The sequence below is a fragment of the Neofelis nebulosa genome, chromosome 2 (genome assembly GCF_028018385.1).
Source record: "Neofelis nebulosa isolate mNeoNeb1 chromosome 2, mNeoNeb1.pri, whole genome shotgun sequence".
NCBI lineage: Eukaryota > Metazoa > Chordata > Mammalia > Carnivora > Felidae > Neofelis > Neofelis nebulosa.
In genome coordinates, this window is record NC_080783.1 from 193,087,010 (window position 1) to 193,111,390 (window position 24,381).

The 24,381-nt window shown below is 44.9% G+C and overlaps 1 protein-coding gene and 1 non-coding gene across 2 annotated transcripts in view; one reads left to right on the forward strand and one right to left on the reverse strand.

Moving 5' to 3' along the window:
- The window catches only part of INPP5B (inositol polyphosphate-5-phosphatase B), a 48,399-nt gene that overhangs the window by 20,740 nt on the left and 3,278 nt on the right, over positions 1-24,381 (forward strand). Inside the window, 13 exon segments of the mRNA XM_058718002.1 lie at positions 6,629-6,725; positions 8,416-8,583; positions 9,722-9,823; positions 10,617-10,731; positions 11,091-11,207; positions 12,064-12,251; positions 13,748-13,859; positions 15,845-15,954; positions 16,900-17,035; positions 18,306-18,416; positions 19,379-19,541; positions 20,376-20,611; positions 21,380-21,493. Coding sequence (XP_058573985.1) covers positions 6,629-6,725; positions 8,416-8,583; positions 9,722-9,823; positions 10,617-10,731; positions 11,091-11,207; positions 12,064-12,251; positions 13,748-13,859; positions 15,845-15,954; positions 16,900-17,035; positions 18,306-18,416; positions 19,379-19,541; positions 20,376-20,611; positions 21,380-21,493 — 1,769 coding nt within the window.
- LOC131505849 (U6 spliceosomal RNA) lies at positions 22,252-22,355 on the reverse strand. Its single transcript, XR_009258612.1, has one exon. It is a non-coding gene; the product is annotated as a U6 spliceosomal RNA (small nuclear RNA).

Genomic DNA, 24,381 nt, shown 5'->3' on the forward strand with positions numbered 1-24,381 from the left:
GTTCGAAAGTCAGCACATAGATACTTGAGGTCTGTTCTAGCTCCACGTAGTTTACAGTTTCAACATTAGATGGTGCCGCATTCCTTCTGAGGACATTGTATCAAAAGGAAGGTGAAGCTGGGTTTTTGGTGGTTGCTGTCATCAAAAGCAAGTAGGGGCCTGGGGGGCTCAGTTGGTTAAGTGACCGACTCTCGATTTCAGCTCAGGTCACGATCTTACGAGTTCAAGCCCCACACCAGGCTCTGGGCTGACAGCATGGAGCCTGCTTGGGATTCTCTCTCTTCCTTTCTCTCTGTGCGTGTGCCCTCTCTCAAAATTAGTAAACTTCAGAACAAAAAATGCAGGGGCCAGTTGACCATCCAACTTCAGTTCAGGTCATGATTTCATGGTTCATGAGTGAGTTGGGCTCTGTACTGTCAGTGCAGAGTCTGCTTGGGATTCTCTCTCTCTGCCCCTCCCCTATTCTCTCTCTCTCTCTCTCTCTCTCTCTCTCTCTCTCTCTCTCTCTCTCTTAAAATAAACTTAAAATAATTACCATGCAAAAATCAGTGTGGCACGTTGTACGTGGTGTCCAATCGGATTCCAAAGTTTGAGAGGTTGTACGGTACCCAATAGGCACACACATCTCGTTAGTAGGTAATTGTGGTTATTTAACATGAAACAAATAGTATTTTTTCCTTCTATTTATGTGTATTCGTTTTCAAACTGCTACTTAAGTTGTTAGGCCTTAAATACTTAGTAATTTATTTGGCCCTAACTATTTGAACAGCTCTATTAGGTATTCCTTTTGGCCTAGAGGCTCTTTGAAAAAAAAATCACTGAGACAGGAAGGGTGCCGTGAACAGAGGAAGTTTAGGAAGTTCTGGAGAAAGGGGATAGAGTGATGTGGGGTGGTAGGGTGGTAGATAGAGCGTCAGCCTCCTGATGTCTGAGCAGAGGCCGGAATGAAATGGAGTGAGTAGTGTGGAGATCTGAAGGCAAAGCATTCCAGGCAGAGGGACCAGCAAGATCAAAGTCCCTGAGTTGGGAGTGAGCCTGACATGTTCTAGGAACAGCAGAAAAGGAAACGGAGCCAGAGCAGACCGGGTGACATAGAGCACGGTGGATGAGGCCAGAGAGGTGTGAAGGCCAGGTTAGGTAAGGAGCTAGAGCTCTGCTGAAAGATCTAGGTTGGAGCATGAAAATTTGGGAGTGGTCAGCATGTAGGTGGTTTTTAAAACTGAGACTGAGAGGCACCTGGGTGGCTCAGTCCATTAAGTGTCCGACTTCAGCTCATGATTTCATGGCTTGTGGGTTCCCACATCAGGCTCTGCACTGTCAGTGTGGAGCCTGCTTGGGATTCTCTCTCTCTCTCTCTCTCTCTCTCTCTCAAAATAAATAATAAATAACCTTCCAATAAAAAATAAGACTCTGAAACTGAGATCACCTAGCTGGGAAAGAGTGTAGCTGGAGAAGCGGTCATGCCAGGACCTAGCCTGGATTCATTCCTGGGGGTGGGGGTGGGGTGCATGGAGAAAAGAGGAGCCTTCAGAAAGTAAAGAAGTTGTGGGGGGGGGGGGGAAGGAGTGGTTTCTATCAAGTGCTGCGGAAGAGAGGTTGAAGTGAGCTTAGCTGAAAACCGGGGAACTGACCACTGGATTTGGCGACATGAATGAAGCGTATCAGTAACCTTAACACAGCAGTTTCAGGGGGAGCCGTGGGGAGTCATGCTCTACCTCCTTGAAGGTAGAGTGTTCACCTACAGTATTTGAAATTCTTCAGAGCAGATTTGTCTTTTCCTCTCCACTTATTTTTTTATTCAGTTATTTGGACTGATGGCTGTTTCTTTTATACTTTGAATTAGAATCCAGTATTGTTGCTGGAGCTCTTTCAATTGGCTCCTGTGTTCATTTGACATACTCCACTCATTGTGGGAGTTTTAATTTAATTTAATTTAATTTAATTTAATTTAATTTAATTTATTTTCTTAAATGTTTATTTTTATTTATTTTTTTTTTTTGAGAGAGAGAGAGGGAGGGAAGGAGAGAGACAGAGGATACGAAGCAGGCTCCCCACTGACAGAGAGCCGACATGGGGCTTGAACCCATGAACTGTGAGATCATGACCCGTGCCGAAGTCAGACGCTTAGCTCACTGAGCCACCCAGGTGCCCCTATTTTGTTTTGTTTTATTTTGTTTTTTTGAGTGCTTTCTTGTTTTCTGGCACTACAAAATGCTCCATCTTGTATATTTCCTACCCCAGACCTAAGATAACCATATTTCAAGGAGCCTTGGTTCCTTTTATTGGTGAATAAATGGTATTAGAAGCCAGGATCTGGGTATTAAACAGTGGTCCTTGCTACTGGTGGGTCCTTGCTTCTAGGCCCTCTTAGCTGATGGAGCAAGGAAATGTATGTGTGTATACTTACACGTGTGTGCCTCTGTATTTCTGCATGTAACCATATGGATCTATGTTAGGTAAACAGGAACTCATGCTGATATCTCCAGCTCTAATCCAGTACCACATGGATCATTCTAGTCTCTTCCTCCCCTTCCAGGTTTATCTGGAACCTCTTTACCCCTACAATGAGACACCCAACTCCTGCAATCCACTACCCGTCTTCTTTCTTTCTTTTTTTTCTTCTTTTTTAAGTTTATTTATTTATTTTGAGAGAGAGAGAGAGAGAGAGAGAGAGAGAGAGAGAGAGAGAGAGAGAAATTCCCAAGCAGGCCCTGCAGTGTCAGCATGGCGGGGCTTAAACCCACAAACTGTGAGATCATGACCTGAGGCAAAATCAAGAGTTGGATGCTCAACCAACTAAGCCACCCAGGTACCCCTCCTCTGTCTGTTTTCTTAAGTGTTAAATTCCAGGATCCAGGTAGAGTGACTTCACAATTGTTAACCCATATCCCCGTGGGAAACAGCATTTCAGCTAGAGTATAGTGCTTGCATACAGTTCATTTTGCCTTTAGTCTTACAGGTTCCACTAATTTCCAAAGTTACTTAGGTCAGCACTTTTTTCTTCTGTCCTCTTCATTGAGGCTGTTCATACAATTGTAATATAGTTAGATACTTTGTCATTTCCTGTATCTTACTCTAGGATCCCCTGACCTCCAAAATGATTTTTTAAATTTGCATACATTAAAGTTCACTCTTTGTGCTATAAAGTTCCATGAGTTTTGAAGCCTATAGATAGTGTCATGTATCCATCATCACAGTTTCTTACAGAATAGTTTCACTGACCCAAAATAGTTTCACTGTGCTTCCCTCACTTAATCCTTATGCACCCACTGAACACTTGGTGACCACTGATCTACTTACCATCTCTAGAGTTTTGCCTTAACCGTGATGTGGTATAGGTGGAATCCTACAGTGTGTAACCTTTTCAGAATGGCTTCTTTCACTTAGCAATATGTGTTTAAGATTCACTCATGTCTTTTGGTGATTTGGTGACCCCTTATTTTTTATTGCCGAATAATATTTCATTATACGAGTACCATGGTTTGTTTATCCAGTCACCTATTGAAGGACATCTTGGTTGCTTTCAGCTTTTGATGAGTATGAATAAAGCTGCCGTAAACATTTATGTGCAGGTTTTTATATGGACATAAAACTTCAAATCATAAGTATCTAGGAGTGCGATTGCTGGATCATATGGTTGAGGCTACGTTTAGCTTTGTAAGAAACGACCAAGCTGCTTGCAGAGTGGCTGTACCATTTTCCATTCCCACAACCAGTGCATGAGAGTTCCTCTTGCTCCATATCCTTGCCAGCAATTGGTAGAGTCAGCTTTTTGGTTTTCAACCATTCTAATAGGTGTCCCCGTATGCCATTCACTAGCTCAAGTACCTTGGCTGTCTAAGCTTTAGAGTTCAATGAGAGTAAAGCAAGAGAGGTAGGATACAGTTGGGAATTTGGGTCTCAGAGATAACTAGCTAACCATGGGGTCACAGAAGTCTAGAAACAACCTGATGTAGTTTCCTTTCTTACTTTTGTTGTATGCCGAACACAATGGGAAGATGGCCTGAAACATTCCAAAAGAACACTACAGACTTGAGCTTAGATGTTACGTATTTATATAAGACACATAAGGGATCCATATTCACCCAGTATTTTCTTTTGAATTGTTGAGTGATTGAACTGCTTGTGTGCTGGCTGGTATGCTGGATGATGGGGATGCAGTGATGAATAAATCAGACATAGTTGTGTCCCCAGTAAGCTCACAGTCTAACCAGGGGGAGAAACAGTTATAATACACCGCAATTTAGGCTATAATGAAAGACGTACGGGGAGCTGTGGGAACACCAGTGGAAGGGCATCTGACCTTATCTAGGAGTCAGAGATGGTGGCGTCTTAGAAGAAGTGACCTCGGCTCCCTCTCTCTCTGCCCCTCCCCTGCTCACTCTCTGTCTCTCTCTGTCTCTCAATAATAAATAAACGTTAAAAAAAAATTTAAAAAAAAGGGGGGGGGCACCTGGGTGGCTCTGTCAGTTAAGCGTCCGACTTCGGCTCAGGTTGTGATCTCGCAGTTTGTGAGTTTGAGCCCCGTGTCGGGCTCTGTGCTGACAGCTCAGAGCCTGGAGCCTGCTTCAGTTCTGTGTCTCCCTCTCTCTCTGCCCCTCCCCTGCTCACTCTCTGTCTCTCTCTCTGTCTCTCAATAATAAATAAACGTTAAAAAAAAAAAAAAAAAAAAAAGAAGTGACCTTGGAGATGTGGTCCATAGCAGGGCTTGGCTAAGTATAGGCCATGGGCCCAATCCAGCTCACTGCCTGCTTTGTACAGCCTGTGAGCTAAGAATAGTTTTTATAGTTTTAAATGTCTGAAAAGAATTAGAAGAGAATAATTTTTTGTGACATTTAAAAATTATATAATCCTCAGATTTTGATGTCTATAAATAAAGTTTTATTGGAAAGCCAAAGCCCTGCTTATGGCTCCTTTTACCTTATGACAGCAGGGTCAAATAGTTGTGATGGAGACTGTACAGCCTGCAGATCCTCGGCCATTTACACTCTGCCCTTTGAAGAAAAGTTTGCCAGTCCCTGGCCCCAGGATGGGTAGGAGTAAGCTGTGTAAAGCAGAATGAGGAAGAAGGAAGTGGGTTTCTGATGGGATCATGGTATAACTGCAGTAACTTTAATATACTTAGACTGTGGCAGTCCAGGGGGCAGGGAGCCAGAGGACTGTGGTGAAAGATGCAGGTGGACAGGTGGGCAGGAATCAGACCAGAAGGAGACTTGGCAGCCATATTGGGAGGGTTGGGTTTATCCAATGGGAAGCTTTTAAAAGATTTAAGTGATGTGATTAGCGTTCCTTTAAAAAAAAAAAAATCCTCTTGCCACAGTGTAGAGTTCGGGTCAGAGATGGTGGGGTGAGAAAGGAGGCCAGGAGACTATTAATCAGGTTTTTGAAGTCATTCCAGGGAGATGCTGGTAACATGAGCTAGTAGGGTGACATTGGAATATATTGATTTGAGAGGCCTTTAGGAGGCAAAATTGAAAGGCCTTAGGAATTGATTGGAGGCACTGAAATGTAATTATTTTCATGTTTCAAATTGTGTGTGTGTGTATGTGTGTGTTTTCAACTCTGAAGTTTGTTTTTTTCTGGTTCCTGTGAATGCATGGTTGAAAATCCATGTTTAGTAATCCATGTTTAGTAATAGTCTTCAGGGCAAAATTCTTTCGTGATGTTTCATCCCTCCAGTGCTCCTGGTAACTTGTGTGTTGAAGCAGCATCTTTCCGTGGCTTCTCCATTGCTGTTTTCTGTTGACAAGAGATTTGGCTTTTTACTTATTTATTTTCTAAGTAGGCTCCACACCCGGTGTGGAGCCCAGCATGGGGCTTGAACTCACGACCCTGAGAACAACACCTGAGCTGAGATCAAGAGTCTGACACTTAACCGACTGAGCCACACAGGCATCCCACAGATTGGGCTTTTAAGGAGCCAAGAAACTGTTGGCAGATTAATTTTCCTTTTCAGGTTTATCTTGGTTTAACTGTGTCAAAGTATTTATTCATTGAAAGTCCTTGGTTTGCTGTTTGGTTTTGAGGCAATTTGTTAACAATGACAAGTGCTTCCCATTCTCTAGAGCACTTAGACCCTTTCCAGTGTTAGATCTCTGACCCTTGCCTCTTTCCTCCTTGAAGTTCCAGTTGGAGTAAATGGAGTGATATCACTATCTTATATTTCATAATATGCTGTGGCTTTGGCTTCCAAAGTTCTTACATGTCAACTATTTGATCCCTACAGTAAACCTGTGAGAAGGGCAGGGTAGGTCAAGTCACTGACATTAAGAGAGATTGAAGCCTTGCCCAAAGTCAAGAGGTCAGTAAATAGAGCTGGTGATGGAGCTTAGGTCTGCAGATTTTCAAAGTTTTATTCTTTCTGTAATGCACTCTTGTCTCTAGGAAAAGGGAGTCAGACCAGTGGGATATTTATGTTTTCAGAAGTAAAGATCTCTGGATGAAATGCTTGTTTTTTCTCCCTCTCTCTGTGCTCTGGGAGCTTCACTCAGACACCAGCACAGACCTTTCCTGTGCTTTCAAGAAGTATGTGGACAACCAGTGATTCCTAGACTACAATTTGAGAAGTGGGGGGTCTGTATATTAAAGTATATGTAAGTGTGTTTTCATTCCCTCCCCCTCCCCTTAGGTGTTTTTGACTTTGATGATTCAAGGTCAGATGGGAAAGGCATGCTTGTGGACCAAAGCTCTTGGGGTCAGGATACAGCAGACAACTTGCTCACAAGGTAATGCACTCTCCCTTCATTTGTGTCTCTTAGGGCCACAATTTTCCTCATTATAGAACTGAGACCATTACTGTGCATGATGTAAGTTGTCCCAAGGTGGCTGGCTTAAGAGATGTTGGACACTTCCTAAGCATTTACTGTGTATGCCCTGCACTGTGCTTTTACCTGGATTATCTTATTTTAACCTAAGACATAGGTTCCATTATTTTCTCTGTTTTACAGCTACAGAAACAGGTGAAGAAGAGACTTTATAGAATGTACCCAAGATCCAGACCTAGCAAGTAGCCCATCTAGAGTTTGAAAGTGGCAGTATAACCCTACCTTAGAAATGTAGAAGATTAGAAACAGTTTTATTTCTCCTTCCCATTCTTTTAGGAGTTTCCGGACTCTGAAGATACTTTTTTCTGCTTTTATGTTCTCTCTTTTTTTGATATGCTATTATATTTAGCCTGTACACCAGTGCCCCCTACTGATTGTAGCCGGAATCTCATCTGGTCAAGATAGATTAAAAACTTGTTTTGGTCAGTATTTTAATTATGCACTGAAGCAGTAGCCAACAATCCCTGAACTTTATTTATTTTTGTTTGAGTTTTATTTTTTTTTTTTTAAGTAATCTCTATATCCAACGTGGGGCTTGAACTCACGACTCCAAGATCAAGAGTGGTGCACTCCACTGACTGAGCCAGCCAGGCACTCCTGGAATCCCTGAATTTTAAATGATAGGTAGATCTGTCATTCTCAGCTCACTTATAATTAGTATGTACTTGATACAATACCGGATACTTGTAGCTATTTATTCAGTGTCAAAAGTTGTTGTGGGTGCTTCGTATATCTTAATTCATTAAGTAATCATCAACAAAAGTTTCTGTGCTGTTATTAGGATTCTGTTAGATAAATGTATCAAATTTTAAATTTTGCTTAACTTAAAAATTTTTTTGATGTTTGTTTATTTTTGAGAGAAAGAGAGAGAGAGAGAGAGCACGCGCGCACGCAAGCGGGGGAGGGGCAGAGAGAGGAGACACAGAATCCGAAGTAGGTTCTGGGCTCTGTGCTGACAGCTTAGAGTCTGACATGGGGCTCAAACTCACGAACTGTGAGATCATGACCTGGGCTGAAGTCAGATGCTTAACCGACTGAGCCACCCAGGCGCCTCTATTTTGCTTAACTTTAAATGTTGGCATTTGAATAATTTTTAGTATGACTGTTAAAACTGCACAAATAAAAATGAAATACAGATTTTCTTGTTCTCCTCTTATTTCTGATTATTCCTGTGGAATAGAGATACAGTAGAATTGTCAAGTCAAAGGATCTGGATAGTTTTATAGTTTCTTTACATGAAGCATTAGGGTCTAGAAAGAGCACCGTCAAATCTGGGTTCTAATCCATACTCTGCGACCATCCAACTGGGTGGACCATTGATGATGCTAGGTCTCATTTTTCTTATTTGAAAAAGGAAGGGATTAGATCAGTATGTCTTCAAGGTCCCCCCCGATCTGAGATCTCTATCAGAAAATCTCTGGACCAATGTGTTATATGGTTGACAACATGTAAGTTTATTTAATTGCACGTAGAAATAATGTTGTCTTAGTGAATGCATTTAACTTTGGAAACTTCTAGCTTTATGTTCATGTATTTTGTCATGGGGAGACTCATCAGAATATGATTAATTTCTGTTTCTTTGTTTTTCTAGACAGAATAAATCCAAGTCTGACATCATTAACATGGTGCGCTCCTCCACTATCACAGTATCAGACAAGGCTCATATTTTATCAATTCAGAAGTTCGGACTGCGAGATACAATAGTGAAATCACATCTGGTGCAGAGAGAAGAGGATTATGCCTATATCCAGAACTTCAGGTAGCTAACTGGGTGGACTGTTTTCAAAGCAAGGTGATCTCTCAGCTCTCTGGAATGTAAGCACTTCCCCCCAACCCCCCGTATCCTGGATTTGGAAGCAAATCCTTCTGCGGAGTCCCTCCCATCATTTTCGAAATGATCATTTCCTTTCGCTCTTCACTCACTAGTAGGCATTTATTCTTGTGCCTTCTCTGGCCAGGCATGGTGGTAGGTGTGGTAGAGCGGAAGTGACACAACTTGCAAATAGTTACAGCAATATTTGAAGAGACATAGGGGCCAGAAGAAGGAATGATATCCTGAAATTTGCGTATCTCTTGGTCATTCCAGGCCTTTGAGTGTATATTTATTTAGTTTTGGGAGAGCGAAAGCACGTATGCATTGAAGACAGTCCTTTCTTTGTTTATATGTTTATTTGTTTTTGAGAGAGAGAGAGCCCGTGTGCGAGGGAGGGACAGAGAGAGAGAGAGGGGGAGACAGAGGGTCCAAAGCAGGCTCTGCGCTGAAAGCAGAGAGTCCCGTGTAGGGCTCCAACTCATAAAGCACAAGATCATGACCTGAGCCAAAGTCAGACACTTAACTGAGCCATCTGCGTGGCCCTGAAGAAAGTCCTTTAAGTTGAAGTTAGTGAATTGAAGTTAGTGTTTGGTAATCTTTTTAGACAAGATTACTGGAAGTGAAATGAGTAGGGGTTGCAGGATTCTGCTAGATCTTTTTAAATCCGTGCACTGGGACTATAAACACAAGGTAACATTGCTTCCAGGTATATAAAGAACCACTTATTGTGAACACTGCTGTTGCTTTCCTTCTGAAAGTAACAAGGTACTTCTCCGCCCCCCCCCCCCCCCCCCCAGTTCCCTAGCATACACAGGATGAAGAATCGTTTTGTGGATTATAGCTCTCTAATGTGTTTCAAAGCTAAACAGGAATGTTCAGAGTAGGCCTGTCCTGTTTGAAGTCCTCATGAAAGCACCAAAGTCACCCTTTGGTGCCACAGTCATTGGTCTAAGTTAGATGTGACATTTCTTGTCTTCGAATTCCACCCCAAAGAGACTGAAACTGGGCAAAGTCAGCATAGGATGCTTTCCCCTGTCACGTCCATAGTCCTCCCAAGTGACTCATCAGTTCTCTTTGTTGACAGGTTTTTTGTGGGAACGTACAATGTGAATGGCCAGTCCCCCAAAGAATGCCTCCGGCCCTGGCTAAGCCATGGCATTGAGGCCCCAGATGTGTACTGTGTAGGGTGAGTGCCTCTCTTCTCGGTTGCCTCTACATCTCGAGAAAGTACAGCTGGGGTTGAAGGGACAGGGACATGAATGTATAACTGTGTTTTCGCAGCAGGTGAAGGGGTTGAAAAATGAGCATGTGCTTAATAACAGCTGCTTCTCTGTTTGATGTTCTTACTCGTGGTAAACAAATTTCCGGCACCATTAAAGTGATGTGCTTGGCATTTAAATGCTATTATTTAATTGTTAGTGCAACCCTCCTGTTAAAATCACTACACCTTGAATTGACTTTCATCACTTACACATTCAACACTTTGTCAGTCATAAAGCAAAGATCTCTTTTTGCCAGGGCAGGAAGGGTAGCTTTTTTAAAAGCGCCATCAGTCATTTTTTCCCCCCTCCATACTTCTGTCTTCTTACCACTGTCCTGGGCACTATGGATGGGGTGGGGGCAGCAAAGAAGCCTGTATGGTAAAGTGGGAAGGGCCTAGAATTTGGAATTTATATAGACGCAGGCGTGGCCCCCAGTTTGCCATTCGGTGCTTGTGTGAAATAGCGGTCTTGGCTGTGAAATGGAGATGCTTCTAACTGCTTCACAGGCTGGTTACAGAGAGGAAATGGGTGGCTGCCCATGAAAGTGCTGGTGGTTCCTTAGCACTTAGTCCCTTGGCTTCAAGTGTTTATTTTTCTCCCCTCTCGAGGGGCCTGCAGTTCAGCTGGAGACCCAGGACACGTGCATCTAAACCAGTCTGAGGACGGGTTGTCTCGCACACTACCTTTCTCTGTCTGACCGCTTGCTGCTTATAATAGGTTCCAGGAGCTTGACCTGAGTAAGGAGGCCTTTTTCTTCCATGATACCCCAAAGGAAGAAGAGTGGTTTAAAGCTGTATCAGAAGGTCTTCATCCAGATGCCAAATACGCAAAGGTAAGAGAGGGGCCAGTGACCTTTAATTTTGTGTTGCCACGCAGGGAAATTCGAAGACCGTTTGGACTTTTCCTGTGACCTTTATCAAAAGCCAGTCCTAATTATTTCAGTTCCAAGTCCTCCAGAAGAGGTGCTGTGGGTAGGAAAGACGCAGGCCTTGGCGCTGGCAGGCTGTCCAGGTTATCACGTAGCATGTTCAGTGAGCTGAACAGGTGATCACCCTGTGTCCTGTTCGGAAGAAGGAGACGCATTAGCACCCTGAGCCAACCAACTTCAAGACTCCTTTTCCTCTGGGACATTTATTCCCGTTTTCGACTGTGTTTCATGCCATGACTTGAATGTTTGGCTCTGTTGTCCAGGTGAAGCTCATCCGACTGGTCGGGATTATGCTGCTGTTGTACGTCAAACAGGAACACGCGGCGCACATCTCCGAGGTGGAAGCTGAGACCGTGGGGACAGGAATCATGGGGAGGATGGTGAGGTTTTGGTCGGTATGCTTGGCAACACCGGTGGCCTTGACCCCTAAGGTTTTGACACTGCGTGTCCTGATACCATGACTGCACGCGCCCCAGTTGGATGGTGCTGGTATGACAAGATGAACGGGGCATTCAAGCACGGCTAGATGGAGCGGACCGCTCAGAGGTCGGATTTCAGTGAACTCACCCCATTCAGTTGACTTACCCCATTAGCACGTATCCCTGTGTCCGCTCCACGCCGGAGCCTCTAGTTGATCTGCCCCTTCCGCCCGTGAAATATGTTGCAGAGACGCTGTTGGGAAACCAAGATAAAGAAAGAGCGCCAGGGCCGCCTGGGTGGCTCAGTCAGCTGTGTGTCCGACTCTTGGTTTCGGCTCAGGTCATGATCTTACGGTTCGTGGGGTCAGGCCCCTCGAGAGAGAGATTCTCTCTCCGCCCCCCTCTTCTCTCCCCCCCTCCTCTACTCGTTCTCTCTCTCTCTCTTTCTATCTCAACATAAAGTTAAAAAAAAAAAAGGAAAGAATGTTGATAACAGGTTTGCAATTTTCTTGTCTTGAGGCTCCCACAGTCCCACTTTTAGACTCCACTGCAAGAGCTTGGCTTCCTGTGGAGAAGGGCAAGCATGTGGCTTGCCTGTGACTTAGTGAAAAGTGGACCCAGCTTGGCCACTGACTGGCTAGTCACTCCAGCCAGTGACTCTGGGGTTTGTTTTCTTACCTGTTCAAAGACATACAGTCACACTGCTTCGTCTCTCTGTCAGGATCATTTTGAAGAGGAAACGTTTTGAGGGTGTGCGGGCGGGAGTGACCGACACGACGAGGTGGCGAGTCGGATTCTGTCGGGCTCTTTTCCGCAGGGCAACAAGGGAGGAGTGGCCATCCGGTTCCAGCTCCACAACACCAGTATCTGTGTCGTGAACTCTCACCTGGCAGCCCACACAGAAGAGTGTGAGAGGAGGAACCAGGACTATAAAGACATCTGTTCTCGAATGCAGTTTTGTCAGGCTGACCCAAGCCTCCCCCCTCTCACCATCAGCAAGCACGAGTGAGTCTGGGCGTGGAGCCCAAGCAGTTCACCGCTCCTGCTGTGCAGAGCTGGGGCTCCCCCTGTTGCGTTGGGGGCAGGCCTCCCACGGCCCGAGTGGGAGCTCCAGCCAGGGCTTGCTTCCTCGCGGGTTATGTCCCATGAGATGTTCGGTTTCTCAACTCCCCATCCGGCAGATCTCTGGCATCTTGGTCCCACGTCATTTGTCCCCAGAAAAACGTTGGTTTATTTTAATGCGAGTCTGCCTCGATAAACAGCAGGAGGGAAGCAACCAAAGAACGAGCTTGTCAAACTTTACAGCAAGCTTCGCAAGGTTTTAGAAGTATGTTTTCAGATCCTGTACATCTGTTCTTTCCAGAAGCATATGTGATTGAAATTGGACTGCAGTAGTATACCTTCGCTTAGTCTTAAACCTCTTGATTCACCGTTAGAGTTGTAGTTACAGCTGCTTAGAGAATCTTGTGCTGATCTTTGTTCCCTTAATCTCTAAAACTTCCCGTATGTCTAAATTCGCGGCATGTTAGAATCCCAGGCTTTACGGTAACACTTGAAGCTTGTGCCACTTCTTTTAGAAAAAGGAAGAAGCCATTGGGGCCATGGTGTCTGCCAGGGAGCACGCAGATTCAAGCCTCTCATCCCGCCTGCCGCGGTGGTGGAACTGTCTTGAGCTCACTGGTGTTCTGGAAGCTGACGGGATGGCTTTCCTTCTCCAGGGAACCCAGCAGGGAGTGTGTCTTCCGTTCTGCTGAACCTCCGGCACCCTAGTTTGGGAGGTGGCAGCTTGCATGTCAGTCTGTCTGCTGTGAGCTCGTGGGTGCATTTATCGTGCGTGTCTCCTGCTATGCATTCTCCAGTGCCTGGCTGCTGGCTTCAGATAGAGCAGTAGCGGACCTTATGGGATGTGCACGGTCATCTGGGAATGCTTGGTTATCCTTCTCCCAAAGCAGCAGGTGTAATAAAACACCTGCCACACTTCGCACAAAGAGCCAACCAAGGATACAGTGGGGGTTTAACTCAGACTCCCCTGTGAAGGTTGAGCTTTGTTTCAGAGGAACTCAGCTCTAGAAACAAAGGCGGAGAGTGTTTTGTGGACTGCGATGTGCACGGAGGCGACATGATGGCATCATCTGGTGCGGGGTCCCTGAGCAATCGACATGACACCCAATATTTGATCTCTGGTGCCTCGTCCCAGAAGTGAGGTGAATGGTGGTCTTGCTTTTAGACCTGATTAGGCTGTCTTTCCAACCACACAAGAATAAAGTAGTCCAGGACGACTCCAGGCTGTTTCTCATGAAACTGGAGCAAGGTCCCGGAGTCAGCAGCATGTTAGCAGTGGAGTGAAATGGGATGGCAAGAGAAAAGATTTCCTGAACAGCTGGGTCCCTTCCCTGCCAGCCACCAAGAAGCCGAGTCTCAGGGCGCTCCCGTCAGAAGCACACTGGCGAGGATGGGGGAAGTCCCGCCTAAACTGTGAACTTTGTGCTCTGTCCTCACAGTGTGATCTTGTGGCTGGGGGACCTCAACTACAGGATAGAAGAGCTGGATGTGGAAACGGTGAAAAAGCTCATCGAGGAGAAGGCCTTCCAGACGCTGTATGCGTATGATCAGGTACACACAGCCACCTGTGCCCTCTTAGGCAGCTGTCCCGCCACTGTGAGGGCACAGGAAGGCCTGGCTTCCCAACCCTCGGCCTCTTCTTCCTCCGCTGGGCAGGCTTCCCTGAGAAGCTGATGGCCTGTCATTTCTCTTTTTTCTGCCTTCCCTCATCCATGGCTGCCTCCCCATCGGCTCTTCCCTCGAGGCGCCTCATCCCCCTTGGGGGCAGGAACGTGTGTTCTCTCTCTCAGTCTCTCTCTCCCCCTCCCCTTTCCCCTGGTGCTTGCGTGTTCATTCATTTGTTCAAGAAGGGGCTAAAAGGTTGCCAAGTTTCTCATAGAGATCCTTAGTGTGTTTAAGATGATTTGTTAAATTGTTTTCTGAGTGAGCCTCCTCTGCCCCCTCCTGCTCTTCAACCAGACTTGTCCAGTGTAAATGACAGCCATTTCTCCTGAGTGGCTTTCTTCACTCCTGCCAGAAACCAGTTCTGGAACCTGCTGTTCTCCACCGTGGTCTGGGTCAGCAGTTCTTGCTCAGAGCATGAGCCATTTCACAGGACAAGAGATGTGTGTCTCGCTGGCTTCCTTGAGGCTACTCGTCCCTGTAGGTTTCAAAACCATTCAAGTGATCAGGGTTGTTCAGAAGGTTCAAGTCCCTTTTCTTTTTAGTCTGTAGCCGCCTTCTTATTGTCACCAGTCTCAGTCTTTCTGTTAACCTTTTTGTCCCCTGATGCACATCAGTCAGAGGGGGAAACATCTCAACTTTGTTGTGTCTTTCTTTTATGGAATCATCTCCTTTTTGACCATTTTTCTCTCCAGTTCCTTTCCTTTCCTTACGTGTTTTTTTCTCTTTTATTCCTGTTTCCGCATTAAGCCAATCTGCTCAAAACTGTTTACTGCATCTATATTCTTGAGTGAGGCATTCTAGCTTCCCTGGCGGTTTCCTGCTGACCTCCTCTTGCCTTCTTTTCTGGTCTTTCTTCAAGTAACAGTACCTGTTTTGTGTATTCTTTGCTTTCCAGATGGTTTTAAGGTCTTTACATACTGATTTAAGATTCCTCTTACGTTAATATCTACATTTTTATTGTTTCTGCGGCCTTTTCCTTAGTAGTTTTTTTTTTTTTAGGCATTCCTATTTTGGGGAATTTGGCAACTGTTGTCCCCTGAATAGCTGCCACCCTGTGTCCAGTGCTAGCTGGCAGTTCTTCATCAGTCCATGACGGGCCAAGCTTGGTCCCCCCGGGAGGAGACAGGAGCACCTGTGGTTGTTCATCTCCCTGAGAGTGTGATCTGGAAGGAGCTCCTCAAATGAGTGCAGCAGGAGGAATGCTGGCTATTCTCAGGATGCACTAGGCACTATTCTAAGCTGACAGTGCTTTCCAACAGCCCCAGGGGGCAGACTCTCTTGCCAATCCAGAATTTGCAGATGGGGGACATCAAGGCACAGAGCTTCCCCCAGTTCAAATAACTCATTTGATAAACTCCTTTAGAAAACTGTTTAAATTTACATTTAATTCATACTTGTTTTGGTATACTTCTATTTCTATGTACATGAAAGTCCCCTTTGCTTTTTGCACTGTATCTTTCCAGACCCTTTTCCATGTAGTCCTCTCTCCATGTACAGTGGGAACAACTGTGTTACGCAGATGAAATGTCTGATACTTGGAAGGAGAAGCTCCGTGTCTGTTGGTACCTGATCCTCTTAGGGACGTCTCAGTAAGACGGTACTCAGGTCCCTTGGATGCAGGTACACTCTTAGAAAAGAGCCTTAAAAACTGTACAGCAGGCAAAGGAGTGGTCAGCTTACTCCCCTTCCTAGGATTTCGTTCTCAGAATCTTACAGAATAACTTTCTCCTGGGCCTTTCCCTTTAGGTTAGGGTTCAACTTCCAGATTAAAGCCCTTTCCTCTGCTAATTCAAGGTTTCAGTTTTTTTATCTTGAGGTTTTTTGTTTTTTTTGTTGTTGTTTTTTTCCCCCCCTTCCATCCTTATACACAGCTGAAAACTCAGGTCACGGCCAAGACTGTCTTCGAAGGCTTCACTGAAGGCGAGCTCACGTTCCAGCCCACATATAAGTATGATACTGGCTCCGACGACTGGGACACCAGGTAGGTAGGGAGTTGTGCAAATGGAAACCCAGAAATTTCGGGAAGCACTTGCCCCCATGGACCTAAAGAAGGAGATAGGAATCCTATGACTTCCCCGTGTTTTGCACTCTGGTCAAACGTTTTCCCTCAGTATCTGCTCATTCAGCAGCCCTACCTTCCCACATGTTTTCTTTTCGACTGCCTTAGGCTTTGTTCCACAATAATTTACTTTTCAGTCATGCTTAGGGTGATAGGATGATTCTAAGCAGCTTAGCTTGTACTTGGTCACTACATAGGAGTTTATCGGTTTTCTTAGTGCTTATGGCATGCCTCACATTATGTCACACACTTCTATGACCTCATCTAATCATCCCTACAGCCACCGGAAGTAGGTGTGATTTATTATCCTCAATTCTTAGATCGGAGAATGGAGGCATACACAAATTCAAGAGCCTCTCAAGGGGCACCTGGAGCGTGCGACTCTTGATCTTGAGGTTGTGAGTTCGAGCCCCATGGTGGGCATAGAGATTACTTAAAAATAAAAATCTTAAAAAAAAAAAAAAAAGAGATAAGAAATAAAGAGCCTCCCAAACAGGGAAGTGTAGAGCCAGGATTCTAACCTAGGCAGTAGGAATTCAGAGCCTGTTTACACCACCATCTTTTAAGGGCCACAGAGTGCTTATTTGCAGGTTGCCTTTTTCATCTCATCCCCATAGGAGGGTAAAGAGCAGGGAATCATTCTGAACCGTGTTTGGCTTAGAGACCTAGCAGCTGTTTTGGGTGATACCCACAGGGTACATGCTGTCCCCTGGTGGGCCCGAAGCACTGTGCCTTCTTGGGTCCCTGGGCCTGCATGCACACGCATTTGGAGGCCCTGGCCTGTCTCCCCAGCTGAGCCAGGGTGCCAGCCAGGCACTGGGCACTGGTGTGCCTGTGTGGGCCCCCAGCGCAGACTTTGCATTTCAGTGAGAAGTGTCGTGCTCCTGCCTGGTGTGACCGGGTCCTCTGGAAAGGGAAGAACATCACTCAGCTGAGTTACCAGAGCCACATGGCCCTGAAGACCAGTGACCACAAGCCTGTCAGCTCAGTGTTTGACATTGGGGTAGGTGGGGAGCTGATACCCCTTGCAATCACTCTGTAGGGAACTGGTTCTCATAACCACCTTTGTCGTTTTGGTCTCCTCCTCCCCACCTGAGTGTGAGAAAGCTTTTAAATGTTTTTAGGGGTGCCTGGCTGGCTCAGTCTGTAGAGTATGTGACTCTCGATCTTGGGGTTGTGAGTTTGAATCCCATGTTGGGTGTAGAGAATACTTAAAAATTAAAAAAAAATTTAAATAACAGTGTTTTAATTTAAATCCAATTCATAATTATTTTCGTATATTTCTCCTATGTATTTCTATGTACATGGAAGTTTTCCTTTTTTTTTTTTTTTGGACTATGTCTTTCTAGGCCTTTTTCTATGCATGTAGAAATGTGTCAGTGTCCTATATACAACACAGAGGATGTTTTTTCTTTTTGTAAAAGAGATCATCTTATGCAGATTGTTCTGAGAGAATATCTTTTTTTTCCCTACTGACTATGTCTTAGGAGATCTTTCTATGTCAGTAAAGGTAGAGCTCCCTCCTCCTCCCACTTCTGCTGACTCTGTATGAGCTTATTTCCCACATCCTGGCTAATACTGAATTTTATCACTCTGAAATTTCTGCCAACCCAATGAGCCAAAAGGAAAAGATATGTCATTATTATAGATTACATTTCTTTGATTGCCAGGTTGAACATCTCTTTATTTATTATCTCTTCTCCTGTGACTTCTGTTTCTTTATTTTACCAATTTTCGAGGGTTCAGGTAGAGGCATATCAGAATCTGTGAGGATGTGGTGGCTTGAAAAAAGCCTAATGGATGTTACAAAGTTTTATTATTGGAAAGTGACAAAAATTGTGTTTATAATTCACAATACCGAAGGGAAGGCCTGACAGAATCTTAGCTGATGGAGCACAGGTTACAAAAGCTTGAGAAATGCCACTTTAAATCAAACCCTAGAGAAGTTTCTCACCGCAGGCCTGTTGACAGGCAGCAAAGTCACTGGACATCTTTCTGCCCCAGCTCTGCGACCTGGCAGAGCTCCCAACCAAGCTTTCACTCCAGTGTCTTCTCAGCTAATCAGGAAGCGGTTGGCTTTACCACAAGTTCAGCCTCTGGAGGACCCTCCGGAGACTATTGTTAATTGGGTTCTTTGTTAACTAATTAAATCTATTTAGTCTTCACTTTCTGTGTGGCTGTCAACTGCTCTTTCCCAATACTGTGCATGTCTTCTTTACTGAAAAGGAGGAAATGGGCAGAAGGCAACTCAGGCTCTGATGTCTCCCTCCCAGGTGAAGGTGGTCAATGAAGAACGTTACCGGAAGACTCTGGAGGAGATTGTTCGCTCCCTGGATAAGATGGAAAATGCCAACATTCCTTCTGTGTTCCTTTCTAAGCGAGAGGTAGGAAGGACATGTTAAGAGCATTGGCACGAGGCTCTTCTATTCATAGAACTTAAGTCTCATCTTCAAGGTCTCGGAATTCCAGGAGGCACCAGTCCGACCACTGGGCTCTAGTCTTCTTGACTGATAGACTGCCACTAGTTAAAGCGAGGCTGCTGATGTTGGCTGAGAGAAGGGGGTTGTTGATTTAGATGATGTTCATCTCCTGATCGTCTATATCAGAAGCCTTTCACCTTTGTGGCTCCTATGTTTCACCCACACATGGGCCATTCATGTATTAAATGATGGCATAGATGAGCCAAAAGGTGTTGTGTTTGATTTTAGTGTAACTGGGTAGGTATTCTCGCGGTGGGGCGGTGGGGGGGGGGGGGGGGAGGGGGGCGGTTCTTCCTCCCAATGTTTTGCTCTGACTGAGATTAAATTGAATCAATTTCTTGGGTACACATGTGTTGGTGGGAGGCGAGGCAGTGTAGAAAAGGGATGGGTAGTGGAGGAAGTCAAGTTAGGGCTGAAGATTTTTCATGGAAGAGCTACAGCCTAGATTGTTGAGAATAGACAATACCAAGAAGCCAATCAAAAGGAGATTTATGGCGAGGGTATTGTTAATGCCCTAGAGGTCCAGCTACTTGGAAAGTTGTGCTTGGTCTTCATGTTTGGGGGTGCACTTTGTAAAGGGTATCTTGGAAATGGCCTTTGGATATAAAAGATAGAAGATTTGAACTTTGATTCCTTCAGGAAATTTATTTATAAAACATGAAGTTTTTGGATTCCTGGGTTGAACATAGACAGCTGGTCTTAGTGGAGCTGTGGCCTCCCTGGTAAATGCCTAAATCAGAAACGCGATTCAAAAGAGGTAGTCCTTCATTTTCTTTCCAGAAAGGGCAAAGATTGCTCAGTTGGGGTGGCCGGGCAGGTTGCCGAGAAGAGAGCACTGGTCTGACTGGTCCCGGTCTCGTCCCCAGTTCTGTTTTCAGAATGTGAAGTACATGCAGTTACAAGTACAGTCCTTTATAATCCATAATGGACAAGTGCCGTGTCAGTTTGAGTTCATCAACAAGCCTGACGAAGAGTCCTACTGTAAGCAGTGGCTGAATGCCAACCCCAGCAGAGGCTTCCTCCTGCCAGGTAAGGCCTCTCTTCCTAATTTCCCGGTTGCTGGTTTGGGGAACACTCTACCCTGCCTGTTTATTTTCCTGAAATAAGCTTTTTTGTTCCTGAGTGTTTTGTTGTCTGATTGAAACTTCTAAAAGCCCTGTGGATGTGAACCATCCATGAATAAAATATAAAAACAGTAAAGGGCAGGAGTTCAGCTTGAAAAGCTTTCTCAGCCATCTATGTGTTCCATAATTTCACAGAAAGAGAAGACAGAAGACCTCTGGGAAGCAGGTGCTGCTGTCGAAGGACCCATTTTCACTGTCTGCCTCACTATAATCAGCTCCCAGCGTCTGCTCTTGTAGGGAAAGATAACGGGGTGGTAATCCAGAAATTATATCTGGCCCTGGAATGTACCATTCATGTCTTTCCCCTGACTGCTCCTTTGCACTCTGCATCGTGCTGTGTGGCAGAGGGATTAAGCCTGTTTTGTGGACAGTTCGCAGGCTGATATTTGCATTATATTTTCTGCTGGATCAGGTGTCTTCATCTGACCTGGCCCAGGGCAAGCGCCTTGATCCATGCCTTCAATTCTATTAATAATTCTAACTTGAGCTGTGCTCCTTTGTACTTGGATTTCATAGCAATGGCCTATTTCACATGTTTTTGTTTGTTGTTTTCATATTCCCATTTGGACTATAAACTCCTTGTTCATGTGTCCTCTGAGTGCTGAGCACATACATACTTGTTGGTTGGCTGATTCGTCTTATTTCCTTTCCCAGCCCTTTGTGCCTGATCCTTGCCCCCTCTGTCCCCTTTCCTCTTGGCCTCTCACCAGCCAACATTACTTTTAACGTTATTCCTCAGATTCTGCCATTGAGATCGAACTGGAGCTATTTGTAAATAAGACCACGGCTACAAAGCTCAACTCAGGTGAAGACAAAATTGAAGACATTCTGGTTTTGCACTTGGACAGGGGAAAGGATTACTTTTTGTCCGTGACAGGGAACTACCTGCCCAGCTGTTTTGGATCTCCCATCCATACACTGTGCTACATGAGGGAGCCAATCTTGGACCTGCCGCTTGAAACTATTAGAGAGCTGGTGAGTTATATGCCACAGGGAACCATCTAGAACTGTAGCAGCCGAGCCAGTCAAACAAGATAGTCTCTGTCTTTCGTACATAATTCATTAGAGAAACTCAGCCATGGATACTAAGATATGAAGCTTCCCTGGCTCCTAATTTTATTCCTTTTTTTTTGTTTCAATCATCACTTGGTCATTCTTCAGCCCGAACTAAATTTTCTGAGACATAGAAGGCTCCTATGGGGAGAATTCGAGTACAAGGGGACTAATTTAGAGCAGATTTATATTGATATGCATTTTTCCCCCTTCGAATGCACTTTTTTGATTTAGGGACTCTTGATTTCTATCCTCTTCATTCTATAAGGTGAAAACAGAGGCCCAGTAAGGAGAGTGATTGGTCACAGGTCACATGGTGAGTTAACAGTGGACCTGACCCCTGCATTTAGGTTTTTGGACTCCCAAGTCTGTGCCCTTATCTCACAGACCACATTCTCACCCTGGTTCTGACAGTGAAATGCTGTTGACCGGATGTGTTTTCCAGAAGACAATGTGTATTTCACCTGATCCATTGAAACTGCTTGCTGTAACCCACTCCTAATTCTCAAAAATCACCTTTGTACCTTGATTCTCCCACTTGATTTCATTTGCCCGTGGAATGTTTGCTTAGGGGATTGCAATGCTTTCCTTCTTCCATGGGTTCGCTGCCCCCATGGTCAGTATTTTGGAGCTAGCCTGTCAGAAGTTCCATTGGTGGGCCTTCAGACCATGTTTTTTATTTCTTTTCAGACTCTGATGCCACTACAGACGGAAGATGATGGGATCCAGTTGGAGAACCCCATGGGGATCCCCAAAGAGCTCTGGATGATGGTTGATTACCTGTACCAAAATGCTATCCAGCAGGTAGGTGGTGGTTAAGCAGTCAGACCTGATTGAGGCCAGGCTGCCTTGGGAAAGAACATCAGCTCGAAGAACTTTTGGTATAAGAAGCTTTTACCCCAAGGAACCTGTGGAAAGCTTTTCCTCCCCTAGGGAGTGAACGGAGGATAGATTCATGTTTCACACCCCCGTGAGACCTTGCTATTACATACAGCACTTGATTACCCCCAAGGGAAGCAGCCTTGCATAGGATGGCCTTCGAGGCACAGCATGTTTCCCCGACCTGGTCTCTGGGGTCCTCCAAGTAGAAAGACATCTGGATTCTTCTCAGGATGTCAGCCTGCTATCCTTATGAGGAACTCTTGCCAGTTTCTGGGAAGGGGAGGGGCTAACTTGTTGATGAGCCAGACCAATGTAGGAGACCAGATGGAGACCCCAGGCCTTGAGTCAGGAGGCCTGACTTCAAGAGTGATTTGGGCAAGCTTCATGAAATCAGATTGGTCAGTTTCACTGAGTCATTCATACAGGGAGAAGACTAATACAAACTAGAGTCTATCACAGCTCTACCACCTGGGAGCAGCATACGTTTTTATGACATTCTCTTTTCATTTCTCCCCACTCCTCACATTTATCATTACAGTGTACCAAACACTGTTCTAAGTGTTTCACAGCATTGCCTCAATTAGTTCTTACAATGGCTCTCAGATGAAGAACCAGAGGTCCAGGAGGCTAGGTAACTTGGTCAAAATCCCAACGCTGATAAATGAGTAGGATTGGAATTTGAACTCAGGGAATTTATCTGTAGAAGTCACCTCCTTGAGCAGGGGCCATGCTAATCTTATGTGTATCATTTCAGTTTTGGTACACATGCTGCTGAAGCGAGCAGAGAAGTTACTTTTTTTTTTTTTTTAACATTTATTTAGTTATTTTAATTAAAAAAATTTTTTTAATGTTTATTATTTTTGAGAGAGAGACAGAGACAGAGACAGACAGAGAACAAGGAGGGGCAGAGAGAAAGGGAGACAGAATTGGAAGCAGGCTCCAGGCTCTGATCTGTCAACACAGAGCTTGACGCAGGGCTCAAACCCACAGACTGCGAGATCATGACCTGAGCTGAAGTCGGCTGCTTAACCAACTGAGCCACCCGGCGCCCCTATTTTTATTTATTTTTGAGAGAGAGAGAGAGGGAGAGAGAGCGAGAGAGAGAGAGAGAGAGACCGACCATGAACATGGCAGAGGGAGAGGGGCAAGAGAGAGGGGGACAGAGGATCCAAAGCCAACTTTGCACTGACAGTATAGAGCCCGATGTAGGGCTTAAACCACGAACTGTGAGATCATGACCTGAGCCCAAGTTGGACGCTTAACCAACTGAGCCACCCAGGAGCTCCCAGAAATCACATTCTTAAGTATTGTGCTAATCTACCTTCTCTGTAGAGCTCCGTTCAAGTGTAACTTTTGAGCAATACATAGAATATTATTATTCAGTTATATGGCATTAAGTCATTTAGTAAAATGATTATAAAGCATGCTAGGACTCATGGAAATACCTTTATTGCCATAATCTTGTTTTCACAAGGCAGGGAGGTGGCTTTTTCTTTTTTTAATTTCATTTTTTTAAATTTACATCTAAATTAGTTAACATATAGTGCAATAATGATTTCAGGAGTAGATTCCTTAATGCCCCTTACCCATTTAGCCCATCCCCCTTCCCACACCCCCTCCAGTAACCCTCTGTTTGTTCTCCATATTTATGAGTCTCTTATGCTTTGTCCCCCTCCCTGTTTTTGTATTATTTTTGTTTCCCTTCCCTTATGTTCATCTGTTCTGTGTCTTAAAGTCCTCATATGAGTGAAGTCATATGATATTTGTCTTTCTCTGACTAATTTCGCTTAGCATAATACCCTCCAGTTCCATCCACGTAGTTGCAAATGGCAAGATTTCATTCTTTTTGATTGCTGAGTAATACTCCATTGTATATATATATACCACACCTTCTTTATCCACTCATCCATCGATGGACATTTGGGCTCTTTCCATACTTTTGCTATTATTGATAGTGCTGCTATAATCATGGGGGTGCATGTGTCCCTTTGAAACAGCACACCTGTATCCCTTCAATAAATACCTAGTAGTGCAATTGCTGGGTTGTAGGGTAATTCTATTTTTAATTTTTTGGGGGACCTCCATCCTGTTTTCCAGAGTGGCTGCACCAGCCTGCATTCCCAAGGGGGGTGCCTTTTTAACTTTCTCCATCTTATAAATGATATATTTTCTGCACGTTTTTCTTTTTCTGGTTAATCCCTCTGTAACACTGCAGGAAACATAGCTACTTTTAAGTTTTCCCTTATCATTGTGTATAGTATGCCATACCTATAGTGTTGTGTTCTTTTCTTTTAATGTTTGTTTATTTTGAGAGAGAAGGAGCATGAGCAGGAGAGGAGCAGAGAGAGGGGGAGAGAGAAAATCTCAAGCAGGCTCCATGCTGTCAGCGCAGAGCCCAACGTGAGGCTCGATTTCACGAATCATGAGATTGTGACCTGAGCCGAAATCAAGAGCCGGACACTTAACCACCTGAACCACCCACGTGCGCCCTATAGTTTTATAATAGATGTTTTATCACTTTAAAGACCTGTCATGGGAGCATGCTTGGGAAGGCCTGAAAGATGAATTAACCACATCAGCCCTAAATTTATCAGGGTGTTTACCAGGGTGATTCAAAGGCCTCGCTACACCGCTCACTCCCTTTTTTACACCTAGCTGGTGATCATATTTCTAGGTCCGGAAATCATGGCCGATTTTCTGAGAATATAATGATCCTGGGGCGCCTGGGTGGCGCAGTCGGTTAAGCGTCCGACTTCAGCCAGGTCACGATCTCGCGGTCCGTGAGTTCGAGCCCCGCGTCAGGCTCTGGG